This window comes from Eschrichtius robustus, chromosome 9 (assembly GCF_028021215.1).
Source record: "Eschrichtius robustus isolate mEscRob2 chromosome 9, mEscRob2.pri, whole genome shotgun sequence".
Classification (NCBI taxonomy): Eukaryota; Metazoa; Chordata; class Mammalia; order Artiodactyla; family Eschrichtiidae; genus Eschrichtius; species Eschrichtius robustus.
Genome location: NC_090832.1, coordinates 61,831,470 through 61,852,247, shown reverse-complemented (window position 1 = coordinate 61,852,247; position 20,778 = coordinate 61,831,470). Strand labels below are relative to the sequence as shown.

At 38.8% G+C, this 20,778-nt stretch overlaps 1 protein-coding gene and 1 pseudogene across 5 annotated transcripts in view; one reads left to right on the top strand and one right to left on the bottom strand.

Annotated features, from left to right (window-relative positions):
* Window positions 1–20,778, top strand: part of KLHL32 (kelch like family member 32) — a 239,538-nt gene that overhangs the window by 168,622 nt on the left and 50,138 nt on the right. For 3 of the 5 annotated variants that reach the window (XM_068550927.1, XM_068550925.1, XM_068550930.1), the window contains one exon: window positions 18,340–19,066. The exons of 1 other annotated variant lie outside the window; for it this stretch is intronic. In XM_068550927.1, coding sequence (XP_068407028.1) covers window positions 18,340–19,066 — 727 coding nt within the window. The remainder of the gene's footprint in view (window positions 1–18,339; window positions 19,067–20,778) is intronic. One more of the 5 variants, XM_068550928.1, reaches the window with a different exon arrangement.
* On the bottom strand, window positions 11,337–11,445 carry LOC137769730 (U5 spliceosomal RNA; annotated as a pseudogene).

Sequence of the window (20,778 nt, the reverse complement as noted above, 5' to 3'; positions counted from 1 at the left end):
CATCCCCGAGGAGCTTGACTAGTGGCCCTGCTGTTGTTTGTCTGGATCGTGTGCCTTTGCGGGACACATGACCCATTTATTTCAGAGGGACTTTGCTCCAGCTGATCCTCAGCGCTAGAGCCGTGTGTTGTCAAGTAGCTGTGAGGGGCAGTGATTATCGGAAATTACAGGAGACCTGACTTGTATTTATGTGCTGCTGTTCCCATGAGTTAATAGTTCTTCTTCCTTCCTTTTTTTTTTTTTTTTTTAAAATGAGCACAACAGAACAACAAGGTGATTTATGAGATATAACATATTTATGTTCTCTGCTTCTAATTTTCATTGTGATTCATGTTGTTTCCAGACTGATATTTTTGTTGTTGCTACTGTGAGAAGGAAAAAGATGACTGGAAAATATTACTTATGCATTGGTAGCCGGCAGTAATATTGCTGCTACCTGGGTTATCAGGGATTTAAAAATAAAACCCAACTATATGCTAAACATGAGGTGGAAACCTCGAGGCTAGGCACAGAAGTTCATCAATAATAATAGCAGCAATGATAATTTTTACAATCCTTAGAGAGCTTTATACTTTTTAAGCATTTTTGCACACATAATCTCATTCAAGTCTCTCATCAGCCTCGTTAAGGTTGATAAGGCAAGTATTACCCAGATTTTAACAAGTGAGGAAATGGAAAACTCACAGAGGATAAATGGTTGACTCCCTTCACAGTACGGTTTCAATGTGGGTCTCACTGTATTCTCTTCAAATACTCCAAATCTCTAAGAAAACAGAAACTCAAAGTACCTGATACATCTTCTCAAAAGTCAAAGTGGTCATATTACTCTGTAATGAGTGAGCCAGCAGTATACGTTTCCTAATAAATTACCGATTTCGCTTTCACCTGTTGTGCAGCTCTGGGAAGTTGCAAAAATGACTCTAATAAAAGTCATACAAGAAAGTGTCACTGAGGGTCTTTCTTTATCAGAGCCTGGAAAATTGAGGCTCTAGATGGTTTGTTGAGAAGGAGTGAATGGAGAATTCTGGCAGAGGTAGGGAACCGCCTTTCATTCCTTCAGGGTATAAAGTGATAAAGTGTAAAGCAGGAAGAGAAGGCCCATAAGGGAGGATCACTTAAAAATCTGATCAAGAGATTTAAATCAGTGTGAAGAAGAACCTAGAGCGAGGTTATTTCTGCTGCAGCCCTACAGACTGCGTGGTGGGAAGTCTGCAGACTGTTGTTAGAGTGTGGATGGAACAAATGGAAATGATTAATCATGATATCTTCATTTTATACCTGAATATTGAAATTGAGAAATTTATGCAGCAGAAATTGACAGCTGGGTGATGGCCTAGATATGGGGTTTAAGAGAAAGGGAGAAAAATATTAATTCATTAGTATTGGTAAATGTTAGTCTCTTTCCAATAGAAGTGAGCCTGTGCCCCATGTCCTGCATCGCCAAACTATTTCTATAGGAATCCTTATCAAGCCAGTTGAGTGCTCGCTGGCCACGGTGTTCATGCCAGTTGGCCATGTCAGACCATGGAGATCCACCTGTTCTGGGCATTCTAGAGGAGAGGATCTAAACTTAGCCGTGGAGTGACCTGGAGGCTCTAGACTTGTTTATATTCCAAAGAGATGTCTGGGGAAGCCTTGGCATTAATTGTTGAACACTGACATCCTTACACCCTGCTTCTCCCACTCCTGCCTCCAGGACTTCTGCTACAAGTGAAAACAAGGAAGAACATCTCTCAACTCAACACACCTGGAGGGGAAAGGTGGCCATTCTAAGACAGTAATCGTGGGCTGCCTTCAGAGATAAAGATAATTCTTAGACTTCTTTTGTGTCCACAATAGAGAGTAATGCATTCTCTGTGGTGAGGTTCTCCTCCTTAATCTGACTACCTCTTTGTTACTGGAGATGCCACAAAGGAGGGATGAAAACAGATTTCAATATTCTGGTAGACAAAACATAACCAGGAAGAAAAATTCTCTTAGGAAAAAAAAATATTTGATGGGTTCTAAAGATAAATAGCACAGGTTTTTGCATTGTTCCCCTGTGTCTATAGGAAGTATTTAAAATTTTTTTTCTTTTATAATTAATTTATTTTTATTATTTATTTCTTTATTTTTGGCTGCGTTGGGTCTTCGTTGCTGTGCGTGGGCTTTCTCTAGTTGCGGTGTGCAGGCTTCTCACTGCGGTGGCTTCTCTTGTTGCGGAGCATGGGCTCTAGGAGTGTGGGCCTCAGTAGTTGTGGCATGCGGGCTCAGTAGTTGTGACTCACGGGCTCTAGAGCACAGGCTCAGTAGTTGTGGCACACGGGCTTAGTTGCTCTGCGGCATGTGGGATCTTCCCGGACCAGGGCTCGAAACTGTGTCCCCTGCATTGGCAGGTGAACCACTGGACCACCAGGGAAGTCCCGATAGGAAGTATTGCAAGTCAGTTCCAGTAAGTGGCACAGATATTACTTATGCTTCAAGAGCAGAAGCTAAAAAGAGCCGGGCCAGCTGGTGGCTGAATGCACTTATCTTCTTTGTGTGTGTTCTTGTTGATGAGAAATGCCCACATGCCACCTCCTCTGGCCACACAAGGAAATCAGGTAATTGAAGTAGTGATGGATGGTGCGCTGAAGTTTAAACGTTTTAGGAGGACCTGTCTTATTAACACTTTAAAACAAGTGAGCATAATATCATTAATTTGATTAATTCATTTGCTCTTAATATAGCTTTTAATTTGTAATTCTAGGTGAATTACAATGTAATTTGGCATAAATTATACTAAATTGACTCTAGGTCAGCCAATCACAATGGAAAATTACTCACAGCTGAAAGTAAAACTAGACTTCTCCATCCAGAAAGGATGACACTTAGTTAAGAGACAGATAGACTTTAGGCATCCCTCTGTTCGGCTGTGAGAATGACATTGAACCTGCCGAGGGCTGTAAGTGATTTCTTATTCTGCCCACTGCTGGAACTGTATACTCTGGAGTGAAGCCCAATAGAAAGAGTAAATAATAAAGTAAACAAAGGGGTTGATTTGTCAGGTTGCCAGGTCCCCTGAGGAATCTTTCTGCTCTTTTCATCTCTTGTACGACTTAGGCCATGTAGAGGGGCTGTGTAGTGCTTTCGAATGATGAATTCCACACCTCTTGGGTTCGAGAGGTTAGATCAGGTACTGACCCAGGTCGGCCTGCTTTTCATCGCCCTGTTCTGTGAACCAGCTAGGAAATCTTTTAAATCCCATGTGCTGTCAGTATCCCAAAGCCACTCCTATTTGACCAATATACAGACTACCTTCCGGGCAGAAGGAAGTTGTGCCTTAAAAGCCAGTGCCACTCTGGGAGAAGAACGAAGCCCTCAGGAGATGACAGAGCCCGGTCATTGATAAAGCTTGCTGGAGGCGCCTGTGTGCACGTGAGAAGTAAGGTGACTACTGAAGGATGGGGTGCTTAAGGAAATTGGTGGGAGAACAAGGATGGACTTGGAAAATACTTGCGTTTTAACCATGTGCCAGATATCATCTTCCTTTGAGAATTGTCTCCTATAAAAACAGTCAAAATGAAAACTTTGAAATGCTACAGAAAGTCATATGACAGATTTAGTAATATCCTGCTTGAGGTATATTTACATGTAAGTAGAACTATGGGAATTTTGTGCATTCTCAATACTTTTGCTGTAAGCAATTAACCCATAAAATGAGGTCTAGCTATGAGGGGACAAATTTTGCTAAATATTGCATGGAAAATTCCAGGCTGTTTTTAATAATTCTTTTTACTTTGTTAATTATGTACCCTTATCGTATCGTTCCAACTCACAATCTAGCAAATAAAATGGCCTAAGTTTTATGTAACAATTTTGAGTAGAGAGGTTAAAAACTACCCTGTCCCCTGTCTCTTACACATATACAGGTGGGGTTCACACCATACACACGCTTGCAGGTAGACACACACACACATACACACACACACACGCACACCACAGGTTGCATGCATATTAATTTTTGCAGCTAAAAAACTTTCCTTTGTTTTGCAGTACTGACCTGAATCATAATTACTCTCATTATTGGCTGGTCGATCCCAAGATTAAGGAAGAAAATAGAAGTTAGGAACTTATTTTTTGAACTCCAAGTGTATATTTCATTCATCATCAATTTTTTAAAGATATTAATGTCTGTAGTCTGGATTGTTGCTCTATGAATGCAGCTGTATATTGTCTCAATTTTCTCCAAATCCCTTTTATGCCAAATTTAGCCTGGCCTAGCACAGAAATTTTTATTCCTTTTCCCAGAATATTCTTCTTGATATCAGCATAGGGTTGGGGGGTTCCAGTCTCTCCTGCCCCTGTGGTTTCCAGTATAGCTTCATGTTCTTAACTCAAAACCACCCTTATTTGATCCATACCCTCTGATGGATGAGCTCCTTTGAGGTCTTAATGGGGTGTTCTTCGAGAACAGTAAGGATTTGGGGCAGAGGAACTCGTACTGAAGTAAGCAGAGCAGAGGGGTTGAGAGAACACATTTACAGGGTATTTCTGCCCTCGGTTTTATCTTCTCATCATTTAGAATGCCAGCGGAATAAATGGGTCTGTTAATCAAACAGCACTGAGAGGTTAGGTCATTGGAAGCCTTTTTAGTCATTTTGTGCTTTTCAAGAGTGAATTGGTTAGAATTATGCTGAAGACCCACTTGAAGCCTCAGCTGATAACCCTACCTGTGTTTTATAACTCTGCACCGTCAGAACTCATAATAAGTCAAACATTCTTTCAGTGGTACTCATAAGGGAGGGGAAAAAAGCCCCACAAATTTAAGAGTAATTTCAGATTGTAAATGAAAAGGAGAGGCACGACTGTGCATTTGCACCAATCATGCCTTCCTTTCATCTGCTCTGATTAGGCCTGGTGCGGTTTCATCAGACCCCTCCATCACCGAGCTGTCACTCCAGCCGTCTGTTGATTGAAAACAATCAAGGCTCTGATGGCACAATTATTCTGACCCTTTAACTAGAGGCTGCTGTGATAATGAAAGGTTGATTATGATAGTTTGTGCCTCTTTCAGTTTGCCAAGAAGGTTAATTTGGGCATCAGACGGATGTTTAATGGGCGCTTGCTGGCTACACTGAGGTAAATGAGAACGTGCAGTCTTGGATATTGCACGGATATAGTTTGGCTGTCAATCATTGTCATTTGGAGTTTGTGCCTCACACTCTGGAAATCACATTTTATTTTTTCCTTGGGATTTAATTTATTCTGTGCCCTGAGGAAGTTCTTTCACTCGGTGACCTTCACAGCAGCTTTCTCTGCCTTTTTTTTTTCTTTTTTCAAATGGAGCTCAAAGGCACAACACATCTAGAAGAGCATTTTTCTTTCATTTTCACTTAAAAATGGAAACTTTAAAAATCCATCCTTATCACTGCCTTCCAATAGAGCAAATGTTTCCATCCCGGTTGTGCAGTGGGGTAGTATAAACGACAGGGATACTCTGGCCAGTTTGCTAATGCCGCAGCTCCCGCAGTTGTTCTGCCCTGTTTCTTACACCAACCAGCAAAGCTAGTAAATTCAAAATGGGCGCATATATGGAACTGAAGGCTCCATTCTCCTTATGTTTCTCTCAGCAGCATGTCTCGGAATAGTTTGATGAATTCTTGTTTCCAAGGGCAACATCTGACTCCTTTTCCCTTCTTGGGAAGCATGGGGGAGGGGTTGAGCCAGGGAGACAGATATTTGTCTGCAGGAGTACGAAGGTTATTAAAAGTTGCAAATTTCAATTTGTATAATCCCAGCGCCTAATCTTGTTGCTTTTTGAAGCATAGGGTAAAAAAGATGCAGGCACCTAATAGTGCTGGTCTTTACAATGTGTAGCTCATTACAATCTTCTTTTATGCATACCTTTTAAAAAGAAAAATAAAGGAAAAGAAGAAATAAAGGAAACCTTTAATTCTGTCTCCAAGCTGTGCATAGTGGTCTCCTAGATTAGGCACCTAAGAGCCAGAATCATTGTTCTGCTTTTTCATTTGTGTTGTCTTCAGGTTTTTTTCCCCCAGTGAACATTCAGCAGCATATTTCTACCTAGCCTTGGACGTTTTTTCTCACATGTCAATTGTAAAACAATTAAGTCTATAGATGTTAAAGTGACAGCATCATAATGATTATAATTTTATTTCAAGTGTTCTATTTTCACACTATTTATTTCTTGCTTTAAAAAAAAAAAAGCTATTCGTTTTTGAATGGTAAAGAGAGTCATTAAGCGATAATTCAGTCTCACGTGAAAAGGCTCAAAAAATGAATTAAGTCATTGAATCCAGTTACTGTTTTAATGCAGCCCTTATTTAAGCAACAGTGCTGTTTAAAATATTTTAAAAGATATGCGAATAGGATTGTGCATATATATATGTAGTCTCACCAGATTCTTCACTGCACTAGACCACAAATGATGATTTTTGTTTAGCTCTCTGGAGAGCATGCATAAAATCACCCTCAGGGATGCTTAGTAAAGTTACTGATTAGTTATGTCTTGTTTTTATTCCAGCAATGGGGAGTAAAAAGTTAAATAGGGGTGAAATGTATCAGTCAATCAAGAGAGATTTTTTCGGTATTTAAAAAAAAGTGTGACTTGTCACAGTGGTATCTATATTTTATTTTTAGATTCACTATGTTTACAAATTAATGAGACTTACGAAAAGAATTTCTTCTTGAAGTATAATTCATTCTTTCAAACTGTTTTTTGTCCAAGCCTGACTGGGTTTCTGCCTTCCCCCAACCTGTTGAACCCTTTACCTGTTGTGGAAAACTGATATCCAAAAACCAAGGACTTTCCCTATGTCCTCATAAGCTCTCCACCACATTCCCAGAACTGTGCTCTCACGCTGACTCTGTTCACTGAAACTGCATCCCCTCAGCAGTGATGTCCCCCTTCAGAGGGTCCTCAGAGTGTCTCACTCCTCATCTCCCGGCCTGGGCTGGCATCTCCTCTGCTCGCAGGGCTGGCAGTCATTGGACCCAGTTTCTCTTTCCTCTTCAACCCTTCTGTCTCCGCCTTCGAGGTTCCAACACATTGTTCCTCCTAACCTTATGAAGATGTCTTGGATCTGTGATTTCTCATAATTCCCACAGATTTCCTTCTGGGTGCCTGGCCCTGGGACTGAGACACGCTCCTCCTCACCGGACAGCCTTTGGAACGGCTACTACCTTCTAGTACTCCTTCCCTCACCCACTGCAGCCCCTTCCCCGCTCACAGGTCTTCTGAGATTGTCAAGCCACTGGTTCTCCTGCACTGGGCCTGTCTGCCCACATACCCATTTTCCGCACACGACTATTATAAATTGGCTCTCTAAGCCACTTCCCCCACTCAAAAATATGTCATTGTTGTGCTAAAAAGAATGTATCTTCTTTGACAGAAATATCACTTGTATATTATACTCAAAGGTGCTTCAAGGTGCGAATAGAGGATTCAGCGTTCCCCCACTTATTTATAGGGTGATGAAATGAAGTTGGAGAACGCGGTGTGAAGTATTCTTTTCAGGCATCAGTAGGCAGGGTGAAATTCACATAGTGAAGGAGGTCAGTGGTCAGCATGGCATTTATGTGTGTTCTTTGCAACTCACTGAGGGTGTAGGCCCTGGCACCGCAGCCCACCAGCTCCATCCCCTTGATAGTAGAGTCTGGCCCCTGACCGTGTTTAGTCATGGGCTTCAGGTACTGGGTTCCCCACTCCAATCACTGTACTCTGTAGCTCTAAATTAATGTTGAAAGTGACCTTTGAGGATTCTTTTCTTTTTACTTGGAGGCTGCCAACATTAACCCTTAAATGCAGCATAGGTACTTCCTGAACATCTAAATTCATCACAGTACCACTTGTTTGAGGGATTTGACTATCTCTGTATCTGTGACCTGGGGCAGCTGCTTGAGCCTGTGAGCTCCTTTTGGTCATTAAAGGTTTCATTTCAGGTGGGGAGTGTATGTGCCAGTGAACCTGTAATTGGTTCATTATTATTGAATCAGTTTATAAAGAAATATTCAAAGGCTCGATGCCCCCAGGATGCTCCAGGGCATGCTTACAAATTAAACAGCTTTTTAAAAAAAACTATAAAGTTTAAAAATGTACCAGCAATATTTAAAACACCCATGAGGGAAATGGAAACATAAAAAGATGGCTTTTGCTTGTGTCTGAAAATCTGCCTACAATAGACTGAATCTTCCAAACTTGTAGGATTTTTCCTCCCCTAATTTCATACTCCCTGAATATATTTTACAGGGATATATTAAGACACTTGAGGTTAAGAGTAAGGCTTGAGCTTCATGGTATTAACAGAACTTGAAAGTGAATGGCAAGTAAGACTGTATGTATGTGTACCAATGAGGATCTTCTTTCTCACCAAGTAAGTTCCTGACAGATATTGGACACTCAATAAGAAATTGAGGAGTGGATGAATGAAAAAACTAAAAGAAAAGATTCATGATTATATCATTTACCCCAGAGCAACAAAACAGGAAGAAAGTAATCAACTCAATCAATCGTTATTTTAGTTTTCTCAAGCCAGATAGCTTAGTTTATATATATTTTTCCTTGCCACTAAGTTAACTGAGTTGAGATTTGAAGGAACTGATGGACATGAATTCAAATATTTTTAATGGGACACTCAAGCCAAGTAAAGAAAGTGAATATATACTGAGTGTTATGCAGAGACAAGTAGGTTTATGTCTGTGTCTCTCTTTTCATTCATTCATGTTTCTCTGACTGGGGTTTAACAAGGCCACATACCTTTAATAACTGGGTTAGAATACTGAATTCATTGGTGTGGAAATAGGCTTATCATAAGGGCTAGTTTGTAATCTGCAACAGATTATCTGCCATGCTTTTATTATCAGTTCATAGTATGTGAAGTATTTAATACTGTGTAGCAAATTCCTTATCAACTACAGAGATCTCTCAAAATTTGTGTCAATATTGCACAATATTGTGTTGTATAAGAATTGTCTGTGCTGGCTTTATCATGAATTCAGAAGGATAATTGAGTTGAGGATTAGCTCCATCTCTTGGTGGTGCATTGCCATCATATTAATTCTGTTTATTGTCTAAATGTCATAGTTTACCAAGCACTTTCACATGTTATCTCATTCAATCCTATGTAGACCCTATGATGTAAACAACATCATCTTTGTTTTACAGGTGATGAAACTGAGCCTCAGTATATTTGTGTTTTTCATAAATGCTCAAATGTGTTAAGTTACAGAAACAGGTCTTTTGACATCAAGTCTTGTCTCCTTTTCATTGTGTCATATGCACCTCTATGGGCATGTACCAATTAGCGGTAGAAAAGAGCATCAGGATTTCCCTGTCCTTTCAGTTGACTTCACCCTGATAATGCATCCTCAATGCATGCAGTAGCTGGAAAATAACGTGACGTGGTGTGACCCAGCTAGGGTCACTTCTACTCCCTGTTGCCAGTGGGATACAGCAGGGCTTTCTTCTATTGACCAAATTGGTTTTCTCTGATTTTCCTGTGTTGTTCTGACAATATAAGCTTAATATCTCACTGACCGCATTACCTTTTATACCCAGAAGGTCGTCATATATAAATATGCATCACTAATATCTTACTTAGAAGTCTCACCCATCAGTCTAGCCTCAAATGATACTCTGATGCTATCAATGATTAGATGAATGAGTATTATCTTTTGGTTCAGAGACCACTGGAGGCAATTATAGGAAGCTATTTCTAATTGTTCCTGTATTTTGCTCAAGTGTGAGGAGACCAGGAATAGGTTCCATTTTCCCTGCAGCATCTTTGGCATAGGTGACATTGATTGTTCTTCTTGTCCTGTCGGACATTCTTCCTATATAAAAAGCTTTGTATATTCCAGATATGGGGGTGGTGTATTTAAAGACTGTCTTGAGGTAAAATTTCATGTGAATAGTTTACTAAATATTTTCATTTCTAAATAAAATCACGTTCTGGGATTTTAAATAAATAGTACCTTGAAGCAGTCACTTACAAACTTGAAATGTGTGTTCTTTGGCTGAGATTATTTTATTTTTATGTGAGCCTGTGTACACATGCACTTTCACATGCCACACACGTGTATATTTCTGTTGAGTTCAGAATTACAGACAAAAAAACCATCACTTTGTTCTTCTGAAAAGAGATTTATAAAATCTATTTGTGCTATAGAAATCTGTGACTTGGATACTAGACACAGTGATTAATTTTTATTGTCTCTCCCACCTGTAGGAATGTTGGAGGAGTCTACTTTATGGTTTTTATTTTTAAGTTTTCAAACTTTTAATTTAAAAATTTTATTATTATTTTTTTTAGGTATAGTTGATTTACAATGTTGTGTTAGTTTCAGGCATACAGCAAAGTGATTCAGTTATACATACATACATACATATATATGTATATATTCTTTTTCAGATTCTTTTTCCATACACGTTATTACAAAATAGTGAGTATAGTTCCCTATGCTATACAGTAGGTCCTTGTTGGTTACCTATTTTATATATAGTAGTGTGTATATGAGGATTCTACTTTAAAATATTACTTTTTGGTGGATCTGTAAGTGACATACATCCTAGAGATAAAAGAGACTCTTTCATCAACTCACTCGTTTTACAGATGAGAAGCCAAATGACTGGTCCAGTGTCGGCTACATACTCTTGCTGTTCTTTGTATTGACTTTTCAAAGATCAGCTCAAATTGGTGGCCAATTCTCGAGGTGGAAAAGACATGACAGTATACTAACCTCATCTCTTTTCGTATCTTTGTTTTCTCTTCATCTTGATACACAATTTACCTTTTAAAAGATCGCCTTGTGTTATAAGACTGAACCAACTCAGGTCACTTGCATTTGCCCTCACAAATACCTGGAACTTAAATGTGGTATGCCTCAGGGCAGGTTTCCTTGTGGTTCCTATGTGTTTATCGCTATGTGTTTATCGCTGTCTACGGGAAAGAGACATCCGTGGTTGCAAGGGCTCTTGCTTTTGATGCTTGGCAGTATGTATTTTTTTGAAAAAAAATATGTATTAAAGATGGCTATCAGCACTTTTTTTGTTCTTTCAATTTTCTATTTAAAAATAATTTCAAACTTATAGAAAAGTTGCAAGAATAAGAACAGTAAAGAACACCCATATGATTTGCTCATTTCTTAAGCAAATTACTTCGTTTGCTTTATCATATGTTCTCTGTCTCTGTCTCACTCTCTAGATATCTATCTATCTATAAATATCTGTAGATATATGCAGTAGGAGAATAGATAGATATCTAAACAGAGAGAGAGAGAGAGAGAGAGAGAGAGAGCGTGCGTGCACATGTGTGCTTTTTTTTTCCTGAGCCATTTGAGGGTAAGTTGTATACATCATGGTTTTTTTTTTAAACCCCTAAAAAAACCCCTCACAACTGTTCTTTTCCACGGAAATCTTTAGTAAAAGGCAAAAGATTTATACAATCTGAAGAGAAACCAGAGTATTATCAAGCACAAATTTTTTGCTAAAGGTGAAAATAAGAGCATTTGTCAGTCTTTCAGCTTCATAAAGTTTTAAATGAACAATGAAAGAATATGTGTTATTATCATATCTACTAAGCTGAATATTCTTTTTAAAATCTGTCAGGTCTTTTTTTCTGACATTATATGAACCTGGGACCGCATCAGATTTGATTCTATTGAAATATATTTGTTAGAGGAGAAAATAGCCTATGTGTCTTATATAAGTTTGTAGTCAGCTATAATGGTTAATGTACAACCTCCCTTGAAAAATCTGTTTTACAAGCAAAATGTTGACACAGTTTTAATTACAGCACTCAAGTGAGCACTGTTATAATTTTTAATATTCCTCCATGGTACCATTTTCACTGTTCTGGTAGAGCAACATACCCTGATCTTATGTTCCTAGTTTCTGGTGTCTTTAGATAGGAATGTTGCCTTTTTGAACAGAAATCTTTCATTTGGTCTCAAAGAAGAGAATAGGGCTATAAAATTTTGTGCACTTTTTATTAATACGAACTTTCTATGTCAGTCATTATTCTGGTTTAATATGTCACTATTTAGAGCTTTAACATGACTCACGTTAAAGAAATGAGATTCTATGTATCAGTAGTTTAACATGGCAAGTCTCAACACCTGTTCACATACAGGAGGGAAACTTTCCACATTTACCATCTAAAGAAACTTTATAATATTAAAAGGGTATCTTGCTAAAGTTTTATGTTTACGTTTATTTGAATTTAAGGCATTATAAAATAATATACGAGATAGTGTACTTGAATGCAATATATAATAGTCAGTGCAACTTCCCTTTGAGGACATGGATTAGAAGATGGTGAGCATCCTTGATCCTCTGTTTGGAAAGGAAAAATTCTGTCTGTGCATTGTCATTCATTCTATTAAAACATTCTCTTATGGCTCCCCACTCCTTGCTGCCCAAGTGCTCTTTAACATCAGCTTCAGGAGCTTCCGGAATGCCAGGTGGTTGCTGATTTGTTCCTGTGCCCTTCCTTTGTTCCTTTCTGAATTTGCAGAACTGTGGAATTTGTGCTGCCTTTTGGGCACTGAGGGGAGACTGGTGCCCTGGCTTATCTCAGTGGGATGACAGGACTGGCAAGGATATAGACACTTGTGCCTTCACAGCATGGGCTCCTGCAAAAGGCGGGGCTCAGTTTGCCCCTTCAGCAAAGCTGTCTGCAACCAGGTTTTAAAATAGGAGAATAATTATAGCTGCCCCAGGCCAAGGGGGCAGAATCAGACTGTGGGCAAAAATACCAGTTCTTGCTTATTCAGCTCTGGCTGAGGAATTCTGTGATGAGAATATCCTCTTCAGTGAAAACGAATTCTTGTGAACCAAGAGAAAGAAATAGCTACTGCTTTTCAACAATGTTGTGAGAGCTTTATCTTTTGTCAGCGTTAGTTAAAGACATTTGATCACTCATCTGATGAGAACTGCTTTTGTAAAGGGCATTTTTAATATATGTTTGCAAGATATAAAGGCAGTTTTATGGACGAGTGCATTAATGTGTATTCTTGGATTTGAGATGACTTCATAATTCATATATTTTCCAGGAAATATGTGCGTGTAAAATTTCTTATGGTTTCGGCATTGCTTCGGGGTCACGTTGGGTAGTACACATATGTATGGACATATATAAGCAGAGGTAGATTTTAAAACAGCAGCTTCTATCTGGGTGTGTTTGAGCGAGAACAGTAAAGGAATTTGGATCATAACTTGAGGGCTTATAATATTAGGAATGTAACATTCGTTCATATAATTGACATATTTCTGAAATACATATGAGTAGATTATATATTTTAATTGAATTAGAGAAAATTTTGCATAATTTAAAATTATATGCTTTTATATTTAGTATTATATATTATATATTCTATTCACAGAATAGCAATCAGTGGGGATACACTGAGAACACTAAAAGGAAGGGATTATTTTCCATATATTTTTGAGCCAGGTTTAGTTAACAAGGAATGACCTAGAGTTAAAATACATATTCCCATAAAAAGTGAAACAATAATTCAATACTCAAAGGATGCCGTTTCCCCTAAAGACTTATTCTTTACTTACAAACTCTTTAATCCATACAATTAAATGCATGGTTTTTATGCAAAAGTAATCCATAAATGAGACTCATTGAAAAATATTGTCACCTATCTAGAAGCAAAGTATACATGTTTAAAAAACAGACTTTATTTTTCTAATTTAGACAATATGGACATTAAGTTTGGTTTTGAGTGCATTTGGTTTTGAGTGCCTGGATTCTACCTTAAAATAATTATTGATGGAAAAATAATGATGATATGATATAATAGAAGAACACATTATATAACTTAAAAACTGGATTTCTGGTTCCAGCTTTTCCATTAATCAGCTGCATGACTTGCAGTAAGTCAAATAGCTTGTCTGGATTTAATTTCTACTAGTAAAATTGAGAAGCTTGAACCAAAAGTACTCTAAAGTTTCTTCTTGCCCTAATACTTTATATTTGAGGGATTAACAGATTACGATGTTCATTGCATTGCCAAGAATGTAAAATAGAGGTGACCAGCACCAGTTATGGAGGGAGTAAAACAAGTGACTTATATAAGTAAGTCCAGTACATTGCATGCTGCCGTGGGGAGTTTTGTGAGCTTATAAGGGCTTTATAGGAAAGCCACAAAGATGAGATAATAAAATAGGAAATTGAAGACTGTGATAGATAGATAAATAAATATATTAAGGAACTGATGTTGTTGGTTCAAGAGAAATATGACAAATAGCCTAAGAATAGTTATAAAGGATTTTCCATTATTCAACAATTATGTTTAACATACTACGTGCCAGACACTGTTCTTATCAAGAATCTGAGGATAAGATGAGTTGACGTTGGAATAAGCTGTAGCCAATGCTCCTTTTAGGAAGGAACAATTCTCCATCAGGGTAAGGTGTACTAGATTGGGTTAGGTAGGGTGCTTGGGAGATCTCCTGTAGTCTTTGGAGATGACAGTCCCTGTGTTTCAGATGGTTTAGGAAACATCTTGCCTAATTGCCCTGTTTCCTAAGTACTCTTTGATCTGTCCCCCCCAAACTGAATCCTTGAATTCTTTTCCACTGTTGCTGGCTTTGTCACCTAAAGAGTCTGAGATAAAACTTTCACTATATGCTCCATTCCCCCCCCACCCAATTAAAATATTCTAGAGTTTAGGGTGATGGGGATGTCAGTGTGCCAGAATAAGTAAGGTAGAATAGGATTTTAGCCTTCCCTGGGTTACGCTTTCTAAGTGTAGTATCATTAAAAGCCAAAAGTTCCCAGAATAAACATTTTCAAACATTAAGCCACAAAATACACTACAAAGCTAGCTGTGGTCTTTGTGTTCCATGATGCCCTGATGATGAATCAGCCTTCTGTTTACTGTAGTTTCTAAACCTCTTAAAATGGGCTCCAGGGTTGCCTCTACCACCTTGCCCTTATTAATTCAGCATGGCAATGGATAGTGCTCTGGTGAGGTTCACGGTGTAGAAGTGTTTTTGAGGTAGCCCATTGTTTTGGATTTTCTTTGACATTTCTTCCATTATTTGGATAAGTAAGAGTTATCCATGATTTCAGTGATTTTTCTCTTTTATATTTTCACCAAAGTAAAAACTGAGTACAGTAACACTTTTACTTTTGTTTATGTATTATTGCAAAAGCAAAACTGCACAGAGTTTTTATATGACTTACTTTTATGCTATCAGAATCAGCTGTTGATTTATAGAGCCAAGGTCTCAAAATATGCTGTCTTATCCATAGTGAGAGCTTACCCATATCTTACTACAAAGGAAATACGCTGGTCTTACCTATGGTATTAGCTACACATGCCCTATATCTTTTCTAAAGCATCCTACTTACACTTCATTTAATTTAAGCCTTTTAAAATTTGAAACAACAGACTTAGTTTACTCTTATAAAGCAGCAATTTACAGTCTCATAAATGGGAATCTGTCTACAACCTTCCTACTCAAAACGTGGTCCATGGGCTAGCAGCATATGCATCGCCTGGGAGATTGTTAGAAATGCAGACTTGCAACCCTCCTCCTCCTCCTCCCTATTGAATCAAAATCTGCATTTTGCCCAGAAACACCAGGTAATTCATGCACATGTTAGGTTTGAGAAGCACTGGATTTAAATCTGTAAATAATACTATATCCAGGTGAGATTGGTTCAAAGTTGGCAGAATTGTAAATTCTATTTACCTTTGATCTGGAGAAAAGATAAACCCAACAAGTATGAATGACTTGTGTAGTCTGAAAATATTTATAAATAATAAATGTGTGAAAATTATATGAAAAATGTGAGAAGTTAGACATACTGGCAATAAATAAGATAAACATTATCCCAGAAAATGCAAACTAAATGTATGTTCACAAAGTATTCTGTAATACATAGTATTTGGGGAAATTGAACATGGAAACCATCATGATATTGTGACATAAGGGGTGATAAGTAGACAGAAAGCCAGAAATGAATCAGAGATAGGTCACAGTGGTCACTGTTCCACTGCTAGTTTGATTCCTTAGAAATTTTCTTAAAGGCAGAGTCCAGTTGTGGCTTGTATATCTTTCATACAGTAAGTGACACTGTTTGCTAGAAAGATAAAAGTAAATCAGAGAGTGTTAAGAGATGGGCTAGAAGATTGATTAGGGCATAGGAAGGACTGATTTATGAGGAAGGAGAAAAGTAATAAATGGGCAGCACTGTGCTATAAAAAGAGGCTATAGAGACATGAATGTTTATTTGCTCTTTCTCCAATGCTGTTTTGCTGTAGTATCCATATGCAAGATGCAGAAACATTAGGATATCAGGATGCTAAGAAATTCGTTACAAAACAAAGCAGTACCATCTGGAATTACTCAAATTAGGAGCAATATGAAAGATTAAGTTTCAGAAAATTTTACCTTGTGCATAAGGAGTAACCTTGAGTGGGATGACTTTATCCCTGAAAACTTTTGAAAGCTCTGTGGGCAAAGAATGGAAAATCATTTACTAAGTTGTAGAATTCTAATTGGGACCCATCTCTTGAAACTTCTAAAATTAGGGTGGAGAAAAACCAGGATGTTGCCTGTGGGAAAACTCTCCACTTCCGGCAGAGACTTGGTGATTGATGAGTGACATTTTTCTTCTGCACTATCTTTGATTATTACTGTGTTACCATACACAGGTAATTTTTTTTTCATCAGGTTAGTATCTTATTTAAATAAAAAATACTAGTTTCTAGAAAAACAGCCACAGAGTGTCACTCATCTGCCCTCCATTGTGTCTGCCTCCGTGGCATCCGTAGGCTACCTGGCAACCAGTGACATTCTTTTTCCATTTCTCTTCACTCATTATTCATTTAGAGATGCAAGTCAGTATATATTGGAAGCAAATTCACTTGCTACATTCTCTTCATCTGGAAAACTAAAAAGACATGCCCAAAATATGCCTTGCCTTTTAGAGCCATTTGTCAAATGGATACAGAAACTCTGAAAGCCTGAAATCATCTAATGCTTCAGAGCGTTTAGTGATCCTTTTCACAAGGATGAAAACCCAGCTCACGTTTGTCAAGGAGTAATGGTCTGAGGGCACTACATTTCTTTCTGTCTTCTCCGTAGACATTTTTCCCAGTGCAATGAATCAGCTGAAAAAGGAAGCCCAGAACCCCAATTCCACTGGTCAGAAAGCAAGTAAAACACAGCAGAATTATTCAGTATTTTCTTTACTTTTTTATGCTAATTGCTTCAGGTCCACATTTATATTGCTTAGGAGATCTAGTTTAATATATAGGTACTGCTAAGAATAAATTCTATCAAATATGTTGACTGGAGATATTAGATATACTTCTCTATGCCGATGTGTGGAAAGCTTTGCCAAACTTAAATATTAAGTCACATTAATTAAATTACTTCAGGTGCTCCATAACATGAATTGGTTTTTTGTTGATATTATTTTCTAAACTACTATTCAATTTTGTTACTTATGACTTAATGCACCTGCTTTAGTTTTAAGAAATTCTATTTGTCTGTAGCCGAAAGTTCTTACCCCTTTCCTTCTTGAAAGAGATCTAGACCTAATCAAAAAGGTTAGGATTACATTCTGCTCTTGTGTCCATAATACAAAGATAATCTCCTCTGTATCCTGTTTTTATGAAAGTGGCTCTAACAAATTGCCCGTATCTTACACATACAAACAACAACTGTTTTCAAGATGAAAACTAGTTGAGAAAAAACAAAATAAATAATTGATAGGTTGCAATCTTTCTTTTTCTTCTCTTGCTCCCTGACTGATATACCTACAAAAGTTGCAGGGGGGAAAAAAGTCCTTTTTCTTTCTAAATCTTGCTACTAGTGTCGTATTGATTTTCTCTCAAGTGCACCCTGTGGTCTCAGATGATCACATGTTTTCTCACATTACTCGTATTGATAACAGCACCTTGACTCACAGGTTGACATATGTTGCTTGAACTGATGACATGGCTCACCGTTGACGTATCCTGGTGGTGGGGCGGACCAAGCCTCTTATGCATGAAACCTAAGGGAACAGGCTGTTTCACAACCGTATTCTCCTTCTTTGAAAAGTAACTGTTGTTCACCTCAGGTGATCCTTTAAGTCTTGTCAGTGTTGCTTAACATTGTTCCTAATCTCTCCAACAGTGTTTTGAGTTCTTTTGTGTCTCTGCTGATGCAGAAAGGGAAAAAAAATCCCTCGACTGGGTATAACAATGTTTGAGTGTTCCACGGTTTGTAAGACAAAATAAAAGTGTTATTAAGAGTCTGAAAGGATACATGGCAGCCGGCCTCTGTGCCACACTGCCTTGACGCTTTCTTACCTTTATGCTCTCTCCACCTCCCTGCCTCTGTTTCAGCTAGCTGTGAGGTGGTTGGAACACAGCTGCCATTACCAGTACATGGATGAGCTCCTGCAGTACATCCGCTTTGGCCTGATGGATGTGGACACTCTCCATACAGTTGCCCTGTCCCACCCCCTCGTCCAGGCAAGTGAAACCGCAACAGCACTTGTCAACGAGGCCCTGGAATACCACCAGAGCATCTACGCACAGCCCGTGTGGCAGACTCGCAGGACCAAACCGCGCTTCCAGTCAGATACTCTGTACATCATTGGTGGGAAGAAGCGTGAGGTCTGTAAAGTCAAGGAACTTCGGTACTTCAATCCCGTGGATCAGGAGAATGCCCTCATAGCTGCCATTGCCAACTGGAGTGAGCTGGCTCCCATGCCCGTGGGAAGGAGCCACCATTGTGTGGCAGTCATGGGGGACTTCCTGTTTGTAGCAGGAGGGGAAGTCGAGCATGCCAGCGGCCGGACGTGTGCCGTGAGGACTGCCTGTCGCTATGACCCCCGCAGTAATTCCTGGGCAGAGATAGCACCCATGAAAAACTGCCGGGAGCATTTCGTTCTGGGAGCCATGGATGAGTACCTCTATGCGGCTGGGGGCAGAAATGAACTGCGCCAGGTTCTGCCGACCGTTGAGCGATATTGCCCCAAGAAGAACAAGTGGACTTTCGTCCAGTCCTTTGACCGGTCCCTCTCCTGTCACGCTGGCTATGTGGCTGATGGTCTTCTTTGGATATCAGGTAGAACATGCCTCATACGTTGGATTTATTACAAAACACTTTCACTGTGGCATAAATTGACAAGTCAGGCTTTGGTAGTGGTGGCCGTGTGTATCTGAACGATTCAGCCAAGGATGCCATTTTAGCTAATTAACAGTCATTTATTGAACACCATTCTATAGAGAGCGGTGTATGGGGAAGTAATTGACCTTTCTGTGACTTTCTGAGTGATTAGTGGAGTAAAATTTCAAGATGGAAATGAGTGGCCTATCACATCTCTTTTTCTACCAAACCTTCTATTGTTTAGATTGTCAGCTTTTGATATTCATGGATGGTATTGCACACCTTGTGGTTTATCCAGGTCCTTGGCTTTTCCTTTCACCTTGGGCTGCCTGACTAGGAGCCAGTCTATCAAAGACAGGGCAGGCGAAGTAAAAGCCCAGTTAATCCATTTGGATGAGTAAAGCAATGGGAATAGATCCAGGTAGGAGCCATGCTGTGCATTGAGGGAAGGGATTTAAGTTATTGGCTAAAATAATGTTTTTCTGTTATCTGCGAATTGTAGTTACTCATGCCATCCCGATCCTTTATTCCTATTTACTCTCCCATTCTTCCTGATAATTTGGGGGTTCTGATTATTTTAGTTTACTTTTTTTGTCTTTGGTTTTGTGTGAAGCCTTTTGATTATGAAAAAAGGAGAGAGACTAGTATAATGAATCCCACGTGCCCATAACCCAGCTTCAGCAGTTATCTACTCATTGCCAGTCTTGTTTCATTCACACCCACATGCTGCTTCCAACCCCTCCTGGCTGACTTTTCACTGGCACAGAAGGAGCCTGTGAGGCATGTGTTATTCACGTCACATTATCACCTTGTGTTTCCAATCCTATTATTGGAAAGTCCTCAAATGTCCTCCTTTGAAAGGTTTGCCTATTAGGGAAGAAAGTTGCATCTTCTCTCAGCTGGAGGATACTCATTTTGTGACCCAAGTGGATCTCGCTGAACTTCTATGGCAAGGACAAAGAGGAATAGAAAAATCAAACAACTTAAATACTAAGAGTAACTTTGAGATGTTTGTACTCAGAAGAAACAATCACTTTTAAGTGTACTTGTGAAGACTTCTAAGCTTCCTTCAGTAGTCTTCTCTAGTTTAACATCTGCTCTGACAAAATTCCCCCTTGCACTTAAAGTAAATTCATTGGACTCTGCCCATTTTTCCTTCTGCTATCCTCAATAACCAGGGATACAGCTGTAGTCTTGGCTCCTCTTGCCTCGATTATTGGCAGTTCACTGATTTTTATTGAAGAAACCTAGCTCATGTCTGGGTTTAAGTGCTCAATAATTCATGAATGAAGTTAAGGTTGGGACTAGGAAAGAGGATAAGTGAGGTGTATCCAACAATTACTGGTCCTGTATACCAAATAAACATTAGATATGAGTGTGTATGTTAGTATATGTAGATATATTTAGATAAAGACCTCATTTATCTGGTGACTTGTCCCTTTTTCTTTAAGTATATATTTCAGTATTTAAGAAAAAAGCCACCAGGACTGTATCCTGTTAGATTTGTTGAAGAAACCTTAAAGTTGGCTGCAAGTAAATCCTTGCTGTTAGAAGGAACGGATCTGTACTTGACTTAGATAACAAAACAGTGATGGATTTATGAAATCGGTATAATTTATATTTTATTCCAACTTACATCCCTTCCTTTGACTCATTTAGTTTTCATATAT